Source organism: Mastigoproctus giganteus, chromosome 5, assembly GCF_048544385.1.
Source record: "Mastigoproctus giganteus isolate SK-2022 chromosome 5, ASM4854438v1, whole genome shotgun sequence".
Lineage (NCBI taxonomy): Eukaryota > Metazoa > Arthropoda > Arachnida > Uropygi > Thelyphonidae > Mastigoproctus > Mastigoproctus giganteus.
This window is the reverse complement of record NC_143579.1, coordinates 164,197,814-164,214,446: the sequence shown is the minus strand read 5'-3', so window position 1 is coordinate 164,214,446 and position 16,633 is coordinate 164,197,814. Positions and strand designations below refer to the sequence as shown.

The window sequence follows — 16,633 nt, the reverse complement described above, 5'->3', positions numbered from 1 at the left end:
GTACTCCTTTGGGAGTACATTAGTACTGGGATTTCATAGGTGTTATATATGGGATTATATATGGGACCAAAACCCAGCTGGAGCAGATTATGAGATTGAACAGAATAATTATGACTAAGAGCTGCTGACACATCACCTGAAGCTGGCCATCAAGAGACTAATCATAGCCTGAAAAGGAGGATGGAGGGGTTTGACTGACCTCACTGAACAAGAGAAGAAGGCAATTAAGAACTTTCAGGAATACTTCCTGGAAAACACAGTGCCAATCTACCAAGCCATTAGAAAGACAGATGAAGGCACACACAGCTCAACCTTAACAAGAGAGACTACACTCACAGACTGCAGAAACAAAGACAAAAAGATGGGCAAAGAAGGGGCATTCCATGGCAGACACAACAATGGCCTCCATCAAGTCTACATAAGATGGATTTCAATGCATGGTTGATGACTGGGAGGCTCTTCCCAGAGACTGAAGAATTCATGTTCACCACTCAAGACCAGGAAATACAGAAAAAATACATTGCCAAGGACCCAGGAGTGATAGATGACACATATTAATACCCAGGTGGAATACACTCACAGGCACAACTAGGTTACCAGGACAATACATCAGAAGTTGGTGCAAAAATATCAGTTGATCAAAGAAAGTGTACTGTATTACAAGTACGGACCTCAGGCTGTACTAGAGACATTTACTCAAAAACTATACTGGGACCAGGCCATAATAATGGACAGACAATCCCGCAACAACAGATCACACATAACACTCATCAACAAGGATTTTGCTACCTACCTGATCAACAATAGTGCCCAACAACAGCAAGCTACAGAAAACCTACCAGGAAAAGATCAAGACGTACACAGACCTAAGATAGAAAAACAAAAAAACAGAAAAAAATCCAAACCTCCCAGACAGTTCCTTGTTTATTTCACAAATATACATGGTCTCAGTTCTAATCTCAACGATGTCCATTTTCACTGACAGTCTGCCAAACCTCATTTATCGGTTGACTCAATCACTGTTCATCTCAGTTGTCCAAATTATTCACTGTATGATTCCTTTTGCTTCCAAGGTGGTACTTGTGCATACATCCATTCTGATATTCCCTGTCAGAGACTCAGTTACTTGAAGTCCTCTCTTTCAGACTTGACTTTCTCCAGTTCAACTTTTCATTTACATTTTTTCCACCTCTCAATACACTTCCATTGAGCAGTTTTGTAGAAGTCATAGTTATCATCATCAGCAGCAAAGTCTTTTCTATTAAGAAAGGACTTCGAAGAAGGAATCATGGACTATTCCTACCAAGGAATATTCTTCCCACATCTGGGGCAGTGCCCCCAAAACTTTTCCTGTGATTCTAGATTCCACTCAGAAGAGGGCAGTTAGGTTAATTAATGATTCATCTTTAACGGTCTCTCCACTCTGTCTCATAGATGTTCTGTTTCTGCTGCATGCCTTTTCTATAGATATTTCCATGGGCACTGTTCTTCTGAAATGGCTTCTATAATTCCTGCTCCCTCTTTCAATACTGTCCAAACTCGTGTCAGAACCAGTCAACGACCTTTTACTGTCCAACTTCAAACTCACAGAATCAACTTTTCTTCTTCCTCATTTATTCATTCAACTTCCGTTTTCTGGAACAACCTTCCTTCATATGTATTTCTTATGTAGTAGTAGTAAATTAATAAGAGGAGTTTACCTCAATATAGTACGTGGAACACTTCCGTATGATACCCTCCAGAAATTAAAACGGAAAAAACGAAAAAATCGACAACTTACCGGTCCATTAAAGTAAAATATAAATAATTAAAGTAAAATATAAATAATTAAATAATCAATTTAACACAATTCAAAATCAATTCAAAACAATTAAAATTAAAATTAACGCAATTAAAAGAATAACGAAAATATTCAAAACGATCTTCCTTCCTGAAGCTGACAATGCTTTTCGACCGACTGTCGTGATCACAGGAATGAAAATCACCGAATCAGGCTAAACCTGCAACTTAAATAGTGATTATGTGTCTTCGCGCATGCGCGTAAAGGTCCACGCATCGGAGATCAAATATGGCCGCCGAACATTAACAGAATTCTCGTGTAATTTAATTTCAATGGTTTCTGCAATTAATAGTCGCGTATAATTACGTTGAACGTTAAGTATTTTGGCCTCGTTAAATAAAAAAGTATGTTTTTCGTTAATGGCATGAAAGGCTAATTCTGACGCTGCTGAACGAGAAGCACGAACTGAGGCTTCATGTTGATTTACACGAATATTAAGAGAAAACCGCGTCGAACCCTGATAAGACGAGTCGCAATCACCGCAAGAAATGTTGTATACTAGATCATTAATTTGTGTTGCGAACGCGGAAAGAACCGAGCGATTGTTCAGTATAGTGTGTAACTTCCGTATAGGCCTAGCTATAATTTTAAATTCGGTATCTTTAAAGAATCTGTTAAGCTGTTTGTGCCACTGTTCAACGTATGGGACAGAAATAAAGTATTTTTTGATATTACTATTGTTGATTGGTGCAGTATTTTGTATCCTATCCTTAGCTTGTACCCTAATTCGATTTATTGTGTTAATGGGATAACCCCTGTTCAAGAATCTGCTAGTTAATATTTGTATTTCTGAGTCCAAAGCAGAATCCGTCGTTGAATATTTATAGGCATTTAGAAATTGATTAAAGATAATCGATCTTTTGTAGGTGAACGGGTGGTAGCTATTATAATGTAGAAGCATACCGGTGTTTGTGGGTTTTCGATAGATGCTAAATTGTATTTTGTTCGAGTCCCGGGTAAGCGTGAAATTTAGAAAGTTTAATGATTTTGTATCCGTATCTTCCCTTTCCAATGTAAATTTGAGTCTAGAATGAATATTATTAAACGAATGTAAAATGTCTTGGATAGTACTACTATCGGTAATAACTAGAACATCGTCTAAATACCTCCCATAGTATGTGATACGGGGACGAAAAGGTGTCAAATGTATCTGCTCAATCGTTGAGAGATAGATCTCTGACATTAAGCCACTCAGGCTCAAACCCATTGGTAATCCAAAAATTTGTTTGTACACCTTGTCTCGAAAGGTGATGTAGTTAGCCTCAACTAATAGTTTAATTAAGTGAAAAATTTCCTTAATAGGCAGCTTCGTATAATTAATCGGTGTCGAGTTTTTATTTAACATATCCCAAATAATATCTAATGTGTATTCAACGTTTACATTCGTATATAATGAGGTAACATCTAATGAGAATAAATTGTCATTGTCGCCGAGTCTACAGTCTTTAAGATTATTAAATAATGTATCGTAATTCTTAATCCCAAATTGTATAACCTGTCTAAAAGGTTTTATAATGTTATATACATATGTGGCTAAGGCTGAAAATGCCGAGTTCCTGTAGGAAACAATAGGTCGAATCGGAAATCCAGGCTTGTGTAATTTTACCTGACCAAAGAGTGCAGGAATATTGTATGTTCTGGACTTCAATTCCTTCAACTGAACCATAGTAATGTAGTCGTTTTTACGATATGTGGTTAACGTTTTATTGTATTGATTTACCAAATTGGTAAACAGTGTCGGGTCCACTTCACGATAAGTGGAGGTATCAGACACAACTGAATCTAACTTATTAATATAATCATGTTTATCTAGTATTACCACTGTGTCTCCTTTATCTGCCCTCTGTATAATAATGTCCTTATTTTCTCGAAGTTCTCGTAAAGCTGAACTGTCATGTGTATTCAATTTAGGAAGTCGCGTTTCTTTTATGTTATTCACTACTTGGTTAACTTGTTGAATAAATACATCTTTTTGTGGAACACTACGAAGTCCAAATTCAATATCAATTACGCATTGTTTTTTTGGCAGCTTTCGAGGTGGTAAATTATAATTTAATCCTTTGGATAAAAGTGAAATCTGGTCCTGCGATAGTGTACACGAGGAAAGATTTGTAACCTGTTGATATGTCGGTTCGTTGGATACTGGGTGAGGGGGTGTTCGTGAACTAGCCGACATATTCTGTGGTAGTGCGTTATGTGTCTGTGGGGGGGGATGTCACCCAACTCGTGTGAACTTGGTCGCAAGCTCGCGACAATGTGTTAGAATTCGCATGAACGTGTCTTGAACTATTCGATAATGTTTGCAACTTATTAACGCGTCTGTTTTTTATCTCTGAGGTTTGTGCTTCCCGTCGCAAATCTATGGAGGTCTTCAATACAGACCAATCGTTCGGATGTAGATAATTTTTTAATTTATCGCGAAGCTTCCTAACCTGGGAAAGGTATTTTTGTTTATCCGAATATCGAGATTTTAAGGCAAGCTTAACAATATTACGTGATGTCGCCAGTGATAGTTGTTTTATGCCTGAAATTTTTTGATTTAAATTCACCCTGGCAAACTTCGGAACGATGTTGTTTTGAAGGCAATATTTTAGGAAAGAAATATGGTAACTTTGAGCCGAGTACCTTAGTGTAGATTTAATGTAATTTTGTACCAAGCCATTCAAAAAATCTCCCATAATTGTGTGTATCGATTGTATACTACTGGAGAGACAGGAAGTGAATGAAATAGTCAATAAGAGTTTGGAAATTAATTAGATAGTATGAATCAGAGCTGTAATACTCAATATGTTCTACGTTGATAATAATATTAGTAAATTAATAAGAGGAGTTTACCTCAATATAGTACGTGGAACACTTCCGTATGATACCCTCCAGAAATTAAAACGGAAAAAACGAAAAAATCGACAACTTACCGGTCCATTAAAGTAAAATATAAATAATTAAAGTAAAATATAAATAATTAAATAATCAATTTAACACAATTCAAAATCAATTCAAAACAATTAAAATTAAAATTAACGCAATTAAAAGAATAACGAAAATATTCAAAACGATCTTCCTTCCTGAAGCTGACAATGCTTTTCGACCGACTGTCGTGATCACAGGAATGAAAATCACCGAATCAGGCTAAACCTGCAACTTAAATAGTGATTATGTGTCTTCGCGCATGCGCGTAAAGGTCCACGCATCGGAGATCAAATATGGCCGCCGAACATTAACAGAATTCTCGTGTAATTTAATTTCAATGGTTTCTGCAATTAATAGTCGCGTATAATTACGTTGAACGTTAAGTATTTTGGCCTCGTTAAATAAAAAAGTATGTTTTTCGTTAATGGCATGAAAGGCTAATTCTGACGCTGCTGAACGAGAAGCACGAACTGAGGCTTCGTGTTGATTTACACGAATATTAAGAGAAAACCGCGTCGAACCCTGATAAGACGAGTCGCAATCACCGCAAGAAATGTTGTATACTAGATCATTAATTTGTGTTGCGAACGCGGAAAGAACCGAGCGATTGTTCAGTATAGTGTGTAACTTCCGTATAGGCCTAGCTATAATTTTAAATTCGGTATCTTTAAAGAATCTGTTAAGCTGTTTGTGCCACTGTTCAACGTATGGGACAGAAATAAAGTATTTTTTGATATTACTATTGTTGATTGGTGCAGTATTTTGTATCCTATCCTTAGCCTGTACCCTAATTCGATTTATTGTGTTAATGGGATAACCCCTGTTCAAGAATCTGCTAGTTAATATTTGTATTTCTGAGTCCAAAGCAGAATCCGTCGTTGAATATTTATAGGCATTTAGAAATTGATTAAAGATAATCGATCTTTTGTAGGTGAACGGGTGGTAGCTATTATAATGTAGAAGCATACCGGTGTTTGTGGGTTTTCGATAGATGCTAAATTGTATTTTGTTCGAGTCCCGGGTAAGCATGAAATTTAGAAAGTTTAATGATTTTGTATCCGTATCTTCCCTTTCCAATGTAAATTTGAGTCTAGAATGAATATTATTAAACGAATGTAAAATGTCTTGGATAGTACTACTATCGGTAATAACTAGAACATCGTCTAAATACCTCCCATAGTATGTGATACGGGGACGAAAAGGTGTCAAATGTATCTGCTCAATCGTTGAGAGATAGATCTCTGACATTAAGCCACTCAGGCTCAAACCCATTGGTAATCCAAAAATTTGTTTGTACACCTTGTCTCGAAAGGTGATGTAGTTAGCCTCAACTATAATATAGTCACTAAAAATAATACTTTCAGGCCACCCTCTTCCACTTTCTGTTAAAATGTGAAGCTAAACTTGTATCACCTGCATTTATGTGTAATTCAAAAATCATTAAATGGAAGGCTTGATAGCTCAAAGGAGTAATATGACTAATTTCTCAAAACAGGTGTTTAATTGATTTCTTTTCTGAGTAAAGTAAACATTCTCCTTCGCAAGATGGCACCTCTGTAGCCAGGTGGGCAGGAGTGGCAGTGCGTAGCACACACTTCTTCATTAGACCGGAGTTCGAGCCCGTGACCACCAAATACGGAGGATGCGGAAAGGTCAGGGAATGACCACTGCATATCCCCAGGGCAATATGGCCTTAGCTGCTAATGCTCCTAAAAACCAAATAACAACAACCTTCCCAAGACGATTCAGAAAAGAAGTAAATATTTTCAAAAAAAATCAGAGTAATGAAAATTAGAATTTGTTGTGGCAGTTGACTTTCCTATTGAAGTGAAAAGTGGATGAAAAATAGTCACTAAAAATAATACTTTCAGGCCACCCTCTTCCACTTTCTGTTAAAATGTGAAGCTAAACTTGTATCACCTGCATTTAATGTTTGGTTTTAATGCCTATACTTGTTAGTTAGTTATTTGGTTTTTAGGGGCATTAGCAACTAAGGCCATATTGCTCCGTGAATATGCGGTGGTCATTTCCTAACCTTTCTGCATCCTCCGTATTTGGTGGTGACAGGCTCGAACCCCGGTCTAATCAAGAAGTATGTGCTGCGCACTGCTGCTCCTTCCCACCTGGCTACAGAGGCGCCAATGCCTATACTAACTGAAACAAGCTAAGCTTTCAAAAGTGAACACTTCAAATGAATAAACCAGACAGTTGTCTGAAAAAAATTCAAACTCATGGCTACGTCTGTAAGTGGACCTTTGCAGGTTGTGCTGAAAGACTTTTCATACATTGCACTATTTCATCATGGGCATGAGTCAGTCCAGACTTCTGATTTTACAAATTCAGATTTTGCTTTCAAACTGGCTACGCTAATTGTATATTGACTTATGCTGTGGTAGGTCCTTTTTGCAGTATGCAAAAAAGTCATACTGTACACTAGCTACTAAATTTGTCTTTACAAACTGGATGGCACTAAATGCTTTTATCCATGGAGAAGCCATTTTAAACATGTTTGTTGAGAGAGAGAGAGAGAGAGAGAGAGAGAGAGAGAATGGGAGCAGAAGAAGGGAGAGAGATTCCATTATTCAGTCTCTGGAAAAAAAGCATAAAATCAGAAAACTTGCCACTTAAGTACCAAACAGAAAGGAGGAGGAGTCTATCATTTGGTACTTGACAATTTATTTTCACATATATGGTTAGCATCTCTTTATGAATCACTGTGTGTGTGTGTGTGTCATATATCTTAAACCACTAACTTTAATTCCGCCATCTTTTCTTCCGGCTGGTGGTCGTGCTAGAGGTCTATTCTGAGGTGGTGCTGAAGTGAATCTGTTTATACTACTAGGAGGTGATTTAAATCCTCCTGGTAACAGCCTGCTTGGAATTCCTTTCAGTGGAGCTGAAAAAAAAAAATAATAAATAAAAATAAAAAAAATATTTTCTTAGTATTAATAACAATTTCTTACAGTACTCATAACAAAAACAACAACTAAAATTTAAAATGGCTTCATAGTTAAATTACATTATGCAAAAGATTAACCATTTTAGATGATGATTTAAGCATAACTGATTATTAACCCTTTCAGGAGCATTGCTAAATATGCAAGCCTGGGGTGTGAGTTTTCTGCTACTGTAGGGTAAGTTTCTTCATGGAATTTAGAAAATTCCATAAAAATGAAAACTCTATACATAAATGCTTTTAAATATTATTATATTATATCGAAATTTGTTCTTATTTTGACTGTTATCTAAAATTAGAGTGAAATTACTGTCAAAAATCAAATCAGAATCAAATTTCTTTTTCAATCAATAATATTTTCAACATCTAATTACATATTACATTTACATTTCTAAAACTAAATTCCAGAGAATTTTGGCTTGCTTCTGTAAGCACACTTCAATTGGACAATGGCTGACATGAAATCTCCTCTTATTTCAGAGTTATCATCTATTATAAACTGCATCCATGGTTGCTTAGAAATACAGAAAAGAGATGAGTATTAGTAGTGGCAAATGATGCAAGAAAGCATCAACCAAAAAACTACCAACTTTTAACAACAACAACAACAACAATCAACTACTAAGTGGTTGATGGCAAACTTCCACATTATCTTGCAACCATTCTTTCTCTTGCCATGCCATGTTTACACAGTTTTATAAATTTATAATGTGACCACTTATTAGTACATCTCACTGAATTTTCTTTTTTTTTGTCTTGTTTTCTGGTTAACAATTCTGTGCTCAGCTCGACCTTCCTTCATACGTATTTCCTGAAAATTACAGTCTATAGAAGTTAAAGTCCAATGTCAACAAATATCTTCTTTCGTCTTCTCAACCTCCAACTCAAGCACGGTACTAAGTACTACAGGTTCTAATACCTCTCGTGTTTAGGGTTTATATAAAAAAAAATAAAAATAAAATTACTGTTTCTGTTTCCCCGGGAAAGATTTTGGTATTGCAGGGGTAGCAGCTTGTAATATTTGATTAGTTACATGTTCTGTGACATTGTCTATGGTTTGAGATTGGATTATTTTATTGTCTTAACTGCACATGAGATGCATATTTATACCAGTGTGCCCTACGAAATTTCCAAGTGGAGCGACGTAGTGAAGGAGAGTTTGCCCGCTTTTGCAGCTTGCAGAGAATCGGAAGGTGATCACTGTTTAGTGATTTTAAAGAACAGACCACTCCATAATACTATATACGGAGGGAGAACAGATTGGCAGGTCTATTGCGCTCATGTATCCTGTCGAAAAATGAAAATAGGTAGGTTCACCAGTGTTCAAAAGGGTAAGTTGATAAGAGTCCAGAAAGGATTCTATTAATTTGCCTCTCATGTCAATTGTTGGAGATCCCCACATTGGATGATGAGCATTAAAGTCTCCAAGTAAGCAGAAAGGAGACAGTAGCAGTTCTATTAGATTTTTTAGGAGGAATATATATAGATGCTATTGCAAGAGTGATGCCAATTTCAATGTGCACTGCCACTACTTCAAAAGGAGTCTGAAGAGCAATATGTTTGGATGGTACGTTGTTTCTTATAAGAACCGCCATTCCTCTACGGGCTGGCAAGTCGATATTTCTATCTCTTCTAAAGATAGAGTAATCTTTTATAGTAGGACACACTTGTGAATTTAAATAAGTTTCCTGTAGGGATATGCCTACTGGATCATAATGGTGGATGAGATCATATAAATCATCTTTTATACTGCAAAACCCTCTACAATTCCATTGAAGGATTCTTTCCATTAAGCAGTTTTGTTGGTTGTTTTTGTTTCTGACTGCTTTTTAGTTGAGACTTGTTTGCATCGATCCGATTTTCCTTTGTCTTTCTTTGGAAAGTAGGGACACGTCTCATCTCATCAGTCACATGAAGTTCTAATATGGCATCTTTGGAGTCATTGTGCTGGTCAATATCCATTCTGGTTGAATTTGGTGGTTTCGGTACCATGGTTTCTGTCACTTTTTGTTTTGCTGTTGGGTTTACATTAGCTGGAATGGTAATTGGGGTATTACAGGCTTGTTCAGTTTTTTGTTACGAAGGACACTGTTTGGGGGCAAAGAGCATGGAGCGTGCCCAATTAGCGATGGACATATTTGGGGGAACGGCAACATCTGTTTGTGTACCTACTGACTGAAATTGTTTAGCAGCCGCTGCATATGTACGTTTTGGATCTGTTTTTAGTATTTGCCTTCTTGCCTCTGATATGCCACTTTATTCTCAACTTTATATTTCTGGATTTTTTTTTCCTTGCTTCCAAAGTTTGCAACTTTTGGAAAAAGCTGGGCGATGACCCTTACAGTTTGGGCAAAGAGAAGTCATAGCAGTGCATTCAGTTTGATTGTGCTACTTCGATCCACAAATTGGACATACTGACTCACCTCGACATGCAGTTTGGGAGTGTCCGTATTTTTGGCACTTGTAGCACCTGATTGGGTTCGGGATGTAAGGACGGATATGGCAATGGAGATAGCCTGCTTTAACAGATGATGGTAGGATGGGAGAGCTGAAAGCGAGAATTATGCTCCTAGTGGGAACAAGAACACCATCTTTCAGAGTCATAATTTTCCTTGCTTGTATGACTTTTTGTTTACGTAGCTCTTGAACTATCTACTCCTCTGATACAGTTAACAAGTCTGATTCTGCGATTACTCCCTTTGAGGAGTTTAGGGTGGCATGGGGAGTAACTTTTATTGGTTGTCCGCCAAAAGTAGTCATGTTTAATAATTTTTCGGAATACTGGGATTTAATGGTCTCTACCAGAAGATACCCAGACTGGAGCCGCTTTACTGCTTTTGGTGAACCTGCAGCAGGCTCAATGCATTTTTGGACAAGGAATGGGGATAGTTTACTCAGAGGCAGCTCTGACTGAGAGGGCAGTATGAGGAATACTAGTAATTTCCTCTTGTGGGGTTGTTTTCAACCTCTTTGGTTGAGAATAGTCATTTACGGTGTCATTTTCTAGTCTTGAGCTCGATGGCGGAAAAGAACCGTTTTCCATCTTTGATCCTTTCAGCTCCGTGAGAGTGGATTTCTTCTTCCAGGTTACCAGCCCCGCCATGAGGAGGCAGGAGCAGTGCCGCTAGAGTGACCAAGCGGCGTAAAGGTTAGTAAGTTAGTGTAATGGAAAAAAAGAAAGGTGGTTTTCCTTTGTGTAACTTAGTTACAATTTGTAATACTAAGTTAACAAATAATTAATGGGAACGTAAGAAAACTTTTACAAATGAATATAACTGTAGCTTTGATAAAAATGTTCTAGAAATCACTCAGGGAATCGCTTGATCACTATAATGCTTGGCACCTGGGGCCGTGGTGTGGGTGCCACACCTTGACCCCCTGCTTACGTTGTTTCACACCTGGGTGATCACCCACAGTGTGTTTGTGCATGGGGGTTATACCCAGGATTACTAACAGTCCCGCCATCGTGAAGGTGCAAGCAAGGCTGTCACAGACCGTCCGGACTTCTCCGAAATTGGGTCCACTTGACTTGAGTGTCACCTGAATATTAGTTCCATCAGTGTTTTGGACTCCCAGGTAGCAAGTACAGCTTGTCTGGCATATGAGAGAATGTCTGTGACAATCTCAAGGACCAATGCAAATGCAATGCAATGCACTTAAGTACTTTAATGAATTTGTTATTTATCACAGAGCTCCAAAAGTGGGCACATTTTATTTATTACAGATCTCCATTTTTAGAAAATCATAACATGCTGTAAGGTTTTTTCCCAGAATGCACTGTAAGCATTACTTAATTATAAAACAAATCATTATTATTATTTAAAAAAATTACAACTTCAGTGATCATTTGTGTTTGCCACAGCACTACAGTTCTCGAAAATTATAATGTAGCCACGAATAGAGTTTTTATTTAATTTTTTCTCAATTGGTCTGGTATCCATTATATTCCCAAACTGGCCTTGATTGTGAGTATAATGGATACCAGATAAAATTATATTTAATTAAGATAGAGAAAAAAAATTTTTTTTTTTTATTTGCAAAACATCATCTTCACTTTGAATTGCTACAGCTATTTTTGCATTTAGTATTAGTAGTAATAGTGTACATAGTGTTTGGGAAGGGGAAGCCACCAGTGGTTTCCCACAACTGCACCATAAGTACTATTGTGAAGTATACAGTACGCTGAAAAAGGCAAACAAAAGTATTGTGCATGTGTGCGTGTGCATGCAATGTGAGAAGTATTATGTTGGGCTCAGGCTTTTGGATGAAGGACCCCTAATCAGACCCCACATTGCCCATACACACTGCTAGGAGTAAGCCAAGCTGCCCATTATTCTTTGGCAGGTCCTGCCACCTAATTGCCTGAGCTTTCAATAACAGGAAATAAAATAAAAAAAAATAAATAAATAAAACACAGACAAAGATTGGGTAATATGAAAGTCAAGTAGGGGAAATAGTATGAAATATTGAATCATAGAGGAAGGCATCCTCAAAATTATTAGGTGGAGTAAACTCCACTAGGTCCATGGGGAAAGGGAACGGGAGTCAAAAGATACCAGACAAAGAGAGTCTGGTATTGATAGCTACTTGGCACACAAGTCATGGTCGAGAGGCAAGGTCCTTTCCTGTGGTTTAGTCACATCCAAGTAACTGTCACAATTGAATATGCGTAGGTCACGGTTGGGAGAACAAGTCCCCCTCAGTGGCTTAGTCATGTCCAGGTATTTGTCACAATTGGAGGTTCTCAGCCTGTGTCTTTTTTTTAGAGGTTTTAGTCACATCAATATATTTAATCGCATCCAGGTATTTATCACAAATGGTAGGTCTTGACATCAGCAGTTGGATGTACATTATTTGCTATTCAGTGATTGCTCTTTGGAATGTTTGTTCTTAGGACAAATGTTAGGACTGTTTCTCCATTTTGCAAAGAGCTCTTGAGCAAAATTTGCAAATGATATATACTCTTGTATTATTCGTAGATGGAATTCCTGATTTCTGGGTAAGCACATGATTTTGGGGCTTAGAGGGCAACAGGCATTCTGTATGTTATCAGACACAGTCTAAAACACTGATGGATTCAATATCTTTCTATTTCAGAAGATTTAGGAGAAGTCCGGTTGGCCTTCCTCCCTAAAATCCACTCATGTACATCTTCTTGATGGTAAGCCCTGTTACATCATTTAGGTGGCAACGAACGTGTAGAGTGGTTCTCTTCAAGATGCCTGGTCAGCGCAAAGAAGAAAAGCCCAAACCCTCCAACACATGACAGCACAATGAAACAAATGGCCCTCAGTCCCCAGTGGCTTTCATTCCCCCCTCTTACAAGCTCACATTCCAACCGCATCTCAGGCAACTCAGGACGAAGATTAGGAACTACTCAGGCCTGATTGCGTGAGTCTCACGCAAGGACTGGGGACTGAGTAAACAAACCATGTTGCTATACTACAAGACTACTTTTCTCCCAGCGATCACATACGGTGCACCAATATGGTACCATAGAACCAGACTGACCACCAACAAAAGAATACTGGACTCAACACAACGAACAATATTGCTCAAAACAACCCGAGCCTGCAATACTGTGAGCCTGGATCCTTACCCCTGGATCCTTACCAGGGGTAAGGATCCAGGTTCTTACTGGATCCTTACCCCTGGATCTCGAAGTGATCAGATGCGGACTAGCATACTACATATCAAAAGGAATCTCTGTGACCTACTCGGGCTTTACGATTGAACCCACACACAATATAAAAATGGAAAAGGCTCGGCTCTTGGCAAACTTAAAACAGGAATGGCAAAACAGGTGGACAGACTCAACCAAAGGAGAGGTGACACGATGCTTCATACCTGATGTAGACAGGTTTTTCCCAAAACTACCTGTATGGTTCCACCCAGGCCTATATGCCACCTACTTATTGACGGGTCACGGCCCCTTCAATGAGAAACTAACATCTCTGGGCCTCCTCCAAGACCCCAACTGTTCATGTGGCGAACCGGAAAGCTGGACCCACCTCATGCACGAATGTACAAACTACGAGGACCTACGTGGAAATCTAATAACAAGATTGACCTACGTGCCGCGAGGCCAGGAGCATCACCTCTTGGACACAAGCGAAGAATATAAGAACCTCACCAGATTTGCACAGGAACTCTTTGCCAGAAGAAGAACCTGTTCTGCGATCAGGAACTAAGGGCACAGTATGCCTTGTAGCAGACATTAAACTTCCACAACACCGGACTATAAGCAGCACTAGACCACCCTTCCTGATGATGGAAACAGGATCAACGGACCAGACCCATCCGGGATGCAAAAGAGAGACTCCACGAGACTACCCTGGTCGTGTATATAACCCATAAATGTGACTGACCTCAACTTACCTGGATGGACACATAGCCAATGAATGACATTGGGGAACTGGTTCCGACTGCTTCGTTGGACCCATATCTTTTTCCCCACCTTGAACAGCAGATTTGCTGCCAGTGCGCCAACTGGCGACCGAGCTGGGCACTCTTTCCTGGCTTTCTTTCCACTCCACTTCCCTGGCAGGGGGGGGGGGAGCTGGTTGTCCTATTGTCTCCTCCCTTTCTCGCCACCCCAATTTTCCCTTCTGGTGGGGCATGGGCATGCCCCACTGACACCTATTGGAGTCGCCTTCCCTATTGACTCCATATTTCTGTCTCCCCCCCAGTCTTCAGTCTCCCTCCCCTACTCTATCTGTACACAAGCGATTGCCCTACACGTACAAATTTAATCATGTCCAAATTACTGTTTGCCAATAGTTTCGGCCTTTCAAATCCTAGCGCTCTTAACGGCTCCCCACGCGAAAGTTCAAAATTTTTTTTTTTTTTTTTTTTTTTTTTTTAAGGTCCTAGCCACTGAAATCTCAGGAAATTAGGTGGCAGGACCTGCCAGAGTAATTAATTATAATGCTGATATACCTGGCCTGCCTCCACGGGGCTGAGTGTGGACAACGTTGGGCCTCAGCAGGGGTCAAGCGGCTAAATGGCCAGAAGAACAACGGTACATAGCACTATACATATACAATATCCACACACTTTTAAATCTCTGACCTTTCCAGTGAACTGGCACACCTACAATGAAAGGAACACGGAGATGGGGGAAACCCCTGGTGCCGCTTGACACTAAATACACTCTACACTCTTACGGCAGTGAGAGGATCAGAGTGGAAGCAGAGGGTGCAAAGAATCTCTGAGTAAGACCAGGCTGCCATGCACAGAAACTGAACTTGGCCTGTTACAACGCAAGATCACTCATCGGTGAAGACAGGATATTAGAGCTGGAAAAGGAATTAGAAAATGTGAAATGGAATATCATCGGTTTGGCTGAAACAAGAAGAAGAAATGAATCACTTATAAGTTTAGCAAGTGGAAATCTGCTGTACACCAATGGAAACAGTGAAAGGAGCGAAGGTGGAGTTGTAAAGATGTAAAAAAGATGTAAAAAACAACATTTTGGAATTCAAAAGTACATCACCAAGGGTGTGAAGACTATTATTCTCAGGATTTCTTAGAGGTACAAGCTACGGGTTATAATAATTTATGCACCATCATCGAACCATGATGATGAAGAGGCTGAAGAAATGTTGTTGTTGTTATTTGGTTTTTAGGAGCATTAGCAACTAAGGGCATATTGCTTCAGGGATATGCAGTGGTCATTTCTTGACCTTCCGCATCCTCCATATTTGGTGGTCACGGGCTCGAACCCCCATCTAATCAAGAAGCGTGTGCTATGCACTGGTGCTCCTGCCCACCTGGCTACGGAGGTGCCACTGAAGAAATGTACACCAAAACTGAGTCTTCTAGATGAGCAGAAAACCCACTACACTATCATTATGATCATTATGGGGGATTTCACTGCTAAGGTTGGAAAGAGACAAAACTGCAGAAAGGGGAACTATAGGAAATTTTGGAATTGGTGAAAGAAATGAAAAACTTGTGGAATTTGCAGAATCTCGAGGAATGTCAGTAATGAATAACATTTTCAAGAAAAGGGTGAACGGAAGGTGGGCATGGAAGAGTCCAAATGTATTAACAAATAATGAAATTAACTTTATCCTCACTAACAGAAGATATTTGTGAATGATGTTACTGTCCTGAACAAGGTAAATGTTGGAAATGATCACAGAATGGTAAGATGCATACTTGATATAGATGTAAGAAAAGAAAGAAAAAAACTGACTTGAGTCAATAATACCAAGGTCTTTGAGATAACAGAAGAGGAGAAAAAACAGTAATTTGCTGGAACTTAAGAACAAGTATGAGCTTCTGCAGATTGCTCAGGACCAAGATATTGAGGAGAAATATTATAACTTTCTGAAAGTGATATGCCGAAGACCTATAGGAAAAAAGAAATCCAAAGAAGAAAAAATTAGTCAAGAGACACTTGTCATGATGAACCGAAGATGACAAATGAAGAGCAAGTTAAACACTGACAAGGTTTGTTTGTTTGTTTTGGTTTTATTGGCGCATTAGCTACTAAGGCTATAATGCGCCAAGACCATGTCATTAATAAAAATTTAAACTTTCAGTGACCTAACTAGTTAGGTCACCATGTCAAAATAAATAATAACAAAAGTATAAAAGATAAATCAATAGAAAAGAACAATAAAATGTAAATTTTATATGGCAGTAAAAATGTTTATTGATTTTAAAAAGCTAAAAACAGCAGACACATGGTCATTGTCAGATAAAATCTGACTGAGTGTATAAGGCTCAGCCAGATGACTAAAAACGGTAAAGTATAAATCACGTTCGTGTCTAAAACGTGGACATACGGTTAAAATGTGATGAATAGATAAAATGGTGTCGCATTGCTCGCACATAGGACAGTCATCTGCCCTCAGCAGAAAAGAATGTGTAAGATGACTGTGTCCTATGCAGAGACGAGCTAGAACAACTTCCTCCTT

General features: G+C 38.7%; 1 protein-coding gene across 1 annotated transcript in view; it reads right to left on the bottom strand.

Moving 5' to 3' along the window:
- Nucleotides 1–16,633, bottom strand: part of Nelf-A (Negative elongation factor A) — a 152,136-nt gene that overhangs the window by 58,137 nt on the left and 77,366 nt on the right. Inside the window, exon 5 of the mRNA XM_090374701.1 lies at nucleotides 7,504–7,646. Coding sequence (XP_090230827.1) covers nucleotides 7,504–7,646 — 143 coding nt within the window. The remainder of the gene's footprint in view (nucleotides 1–7,503; nucleotides 7,647–16,633) is intronic.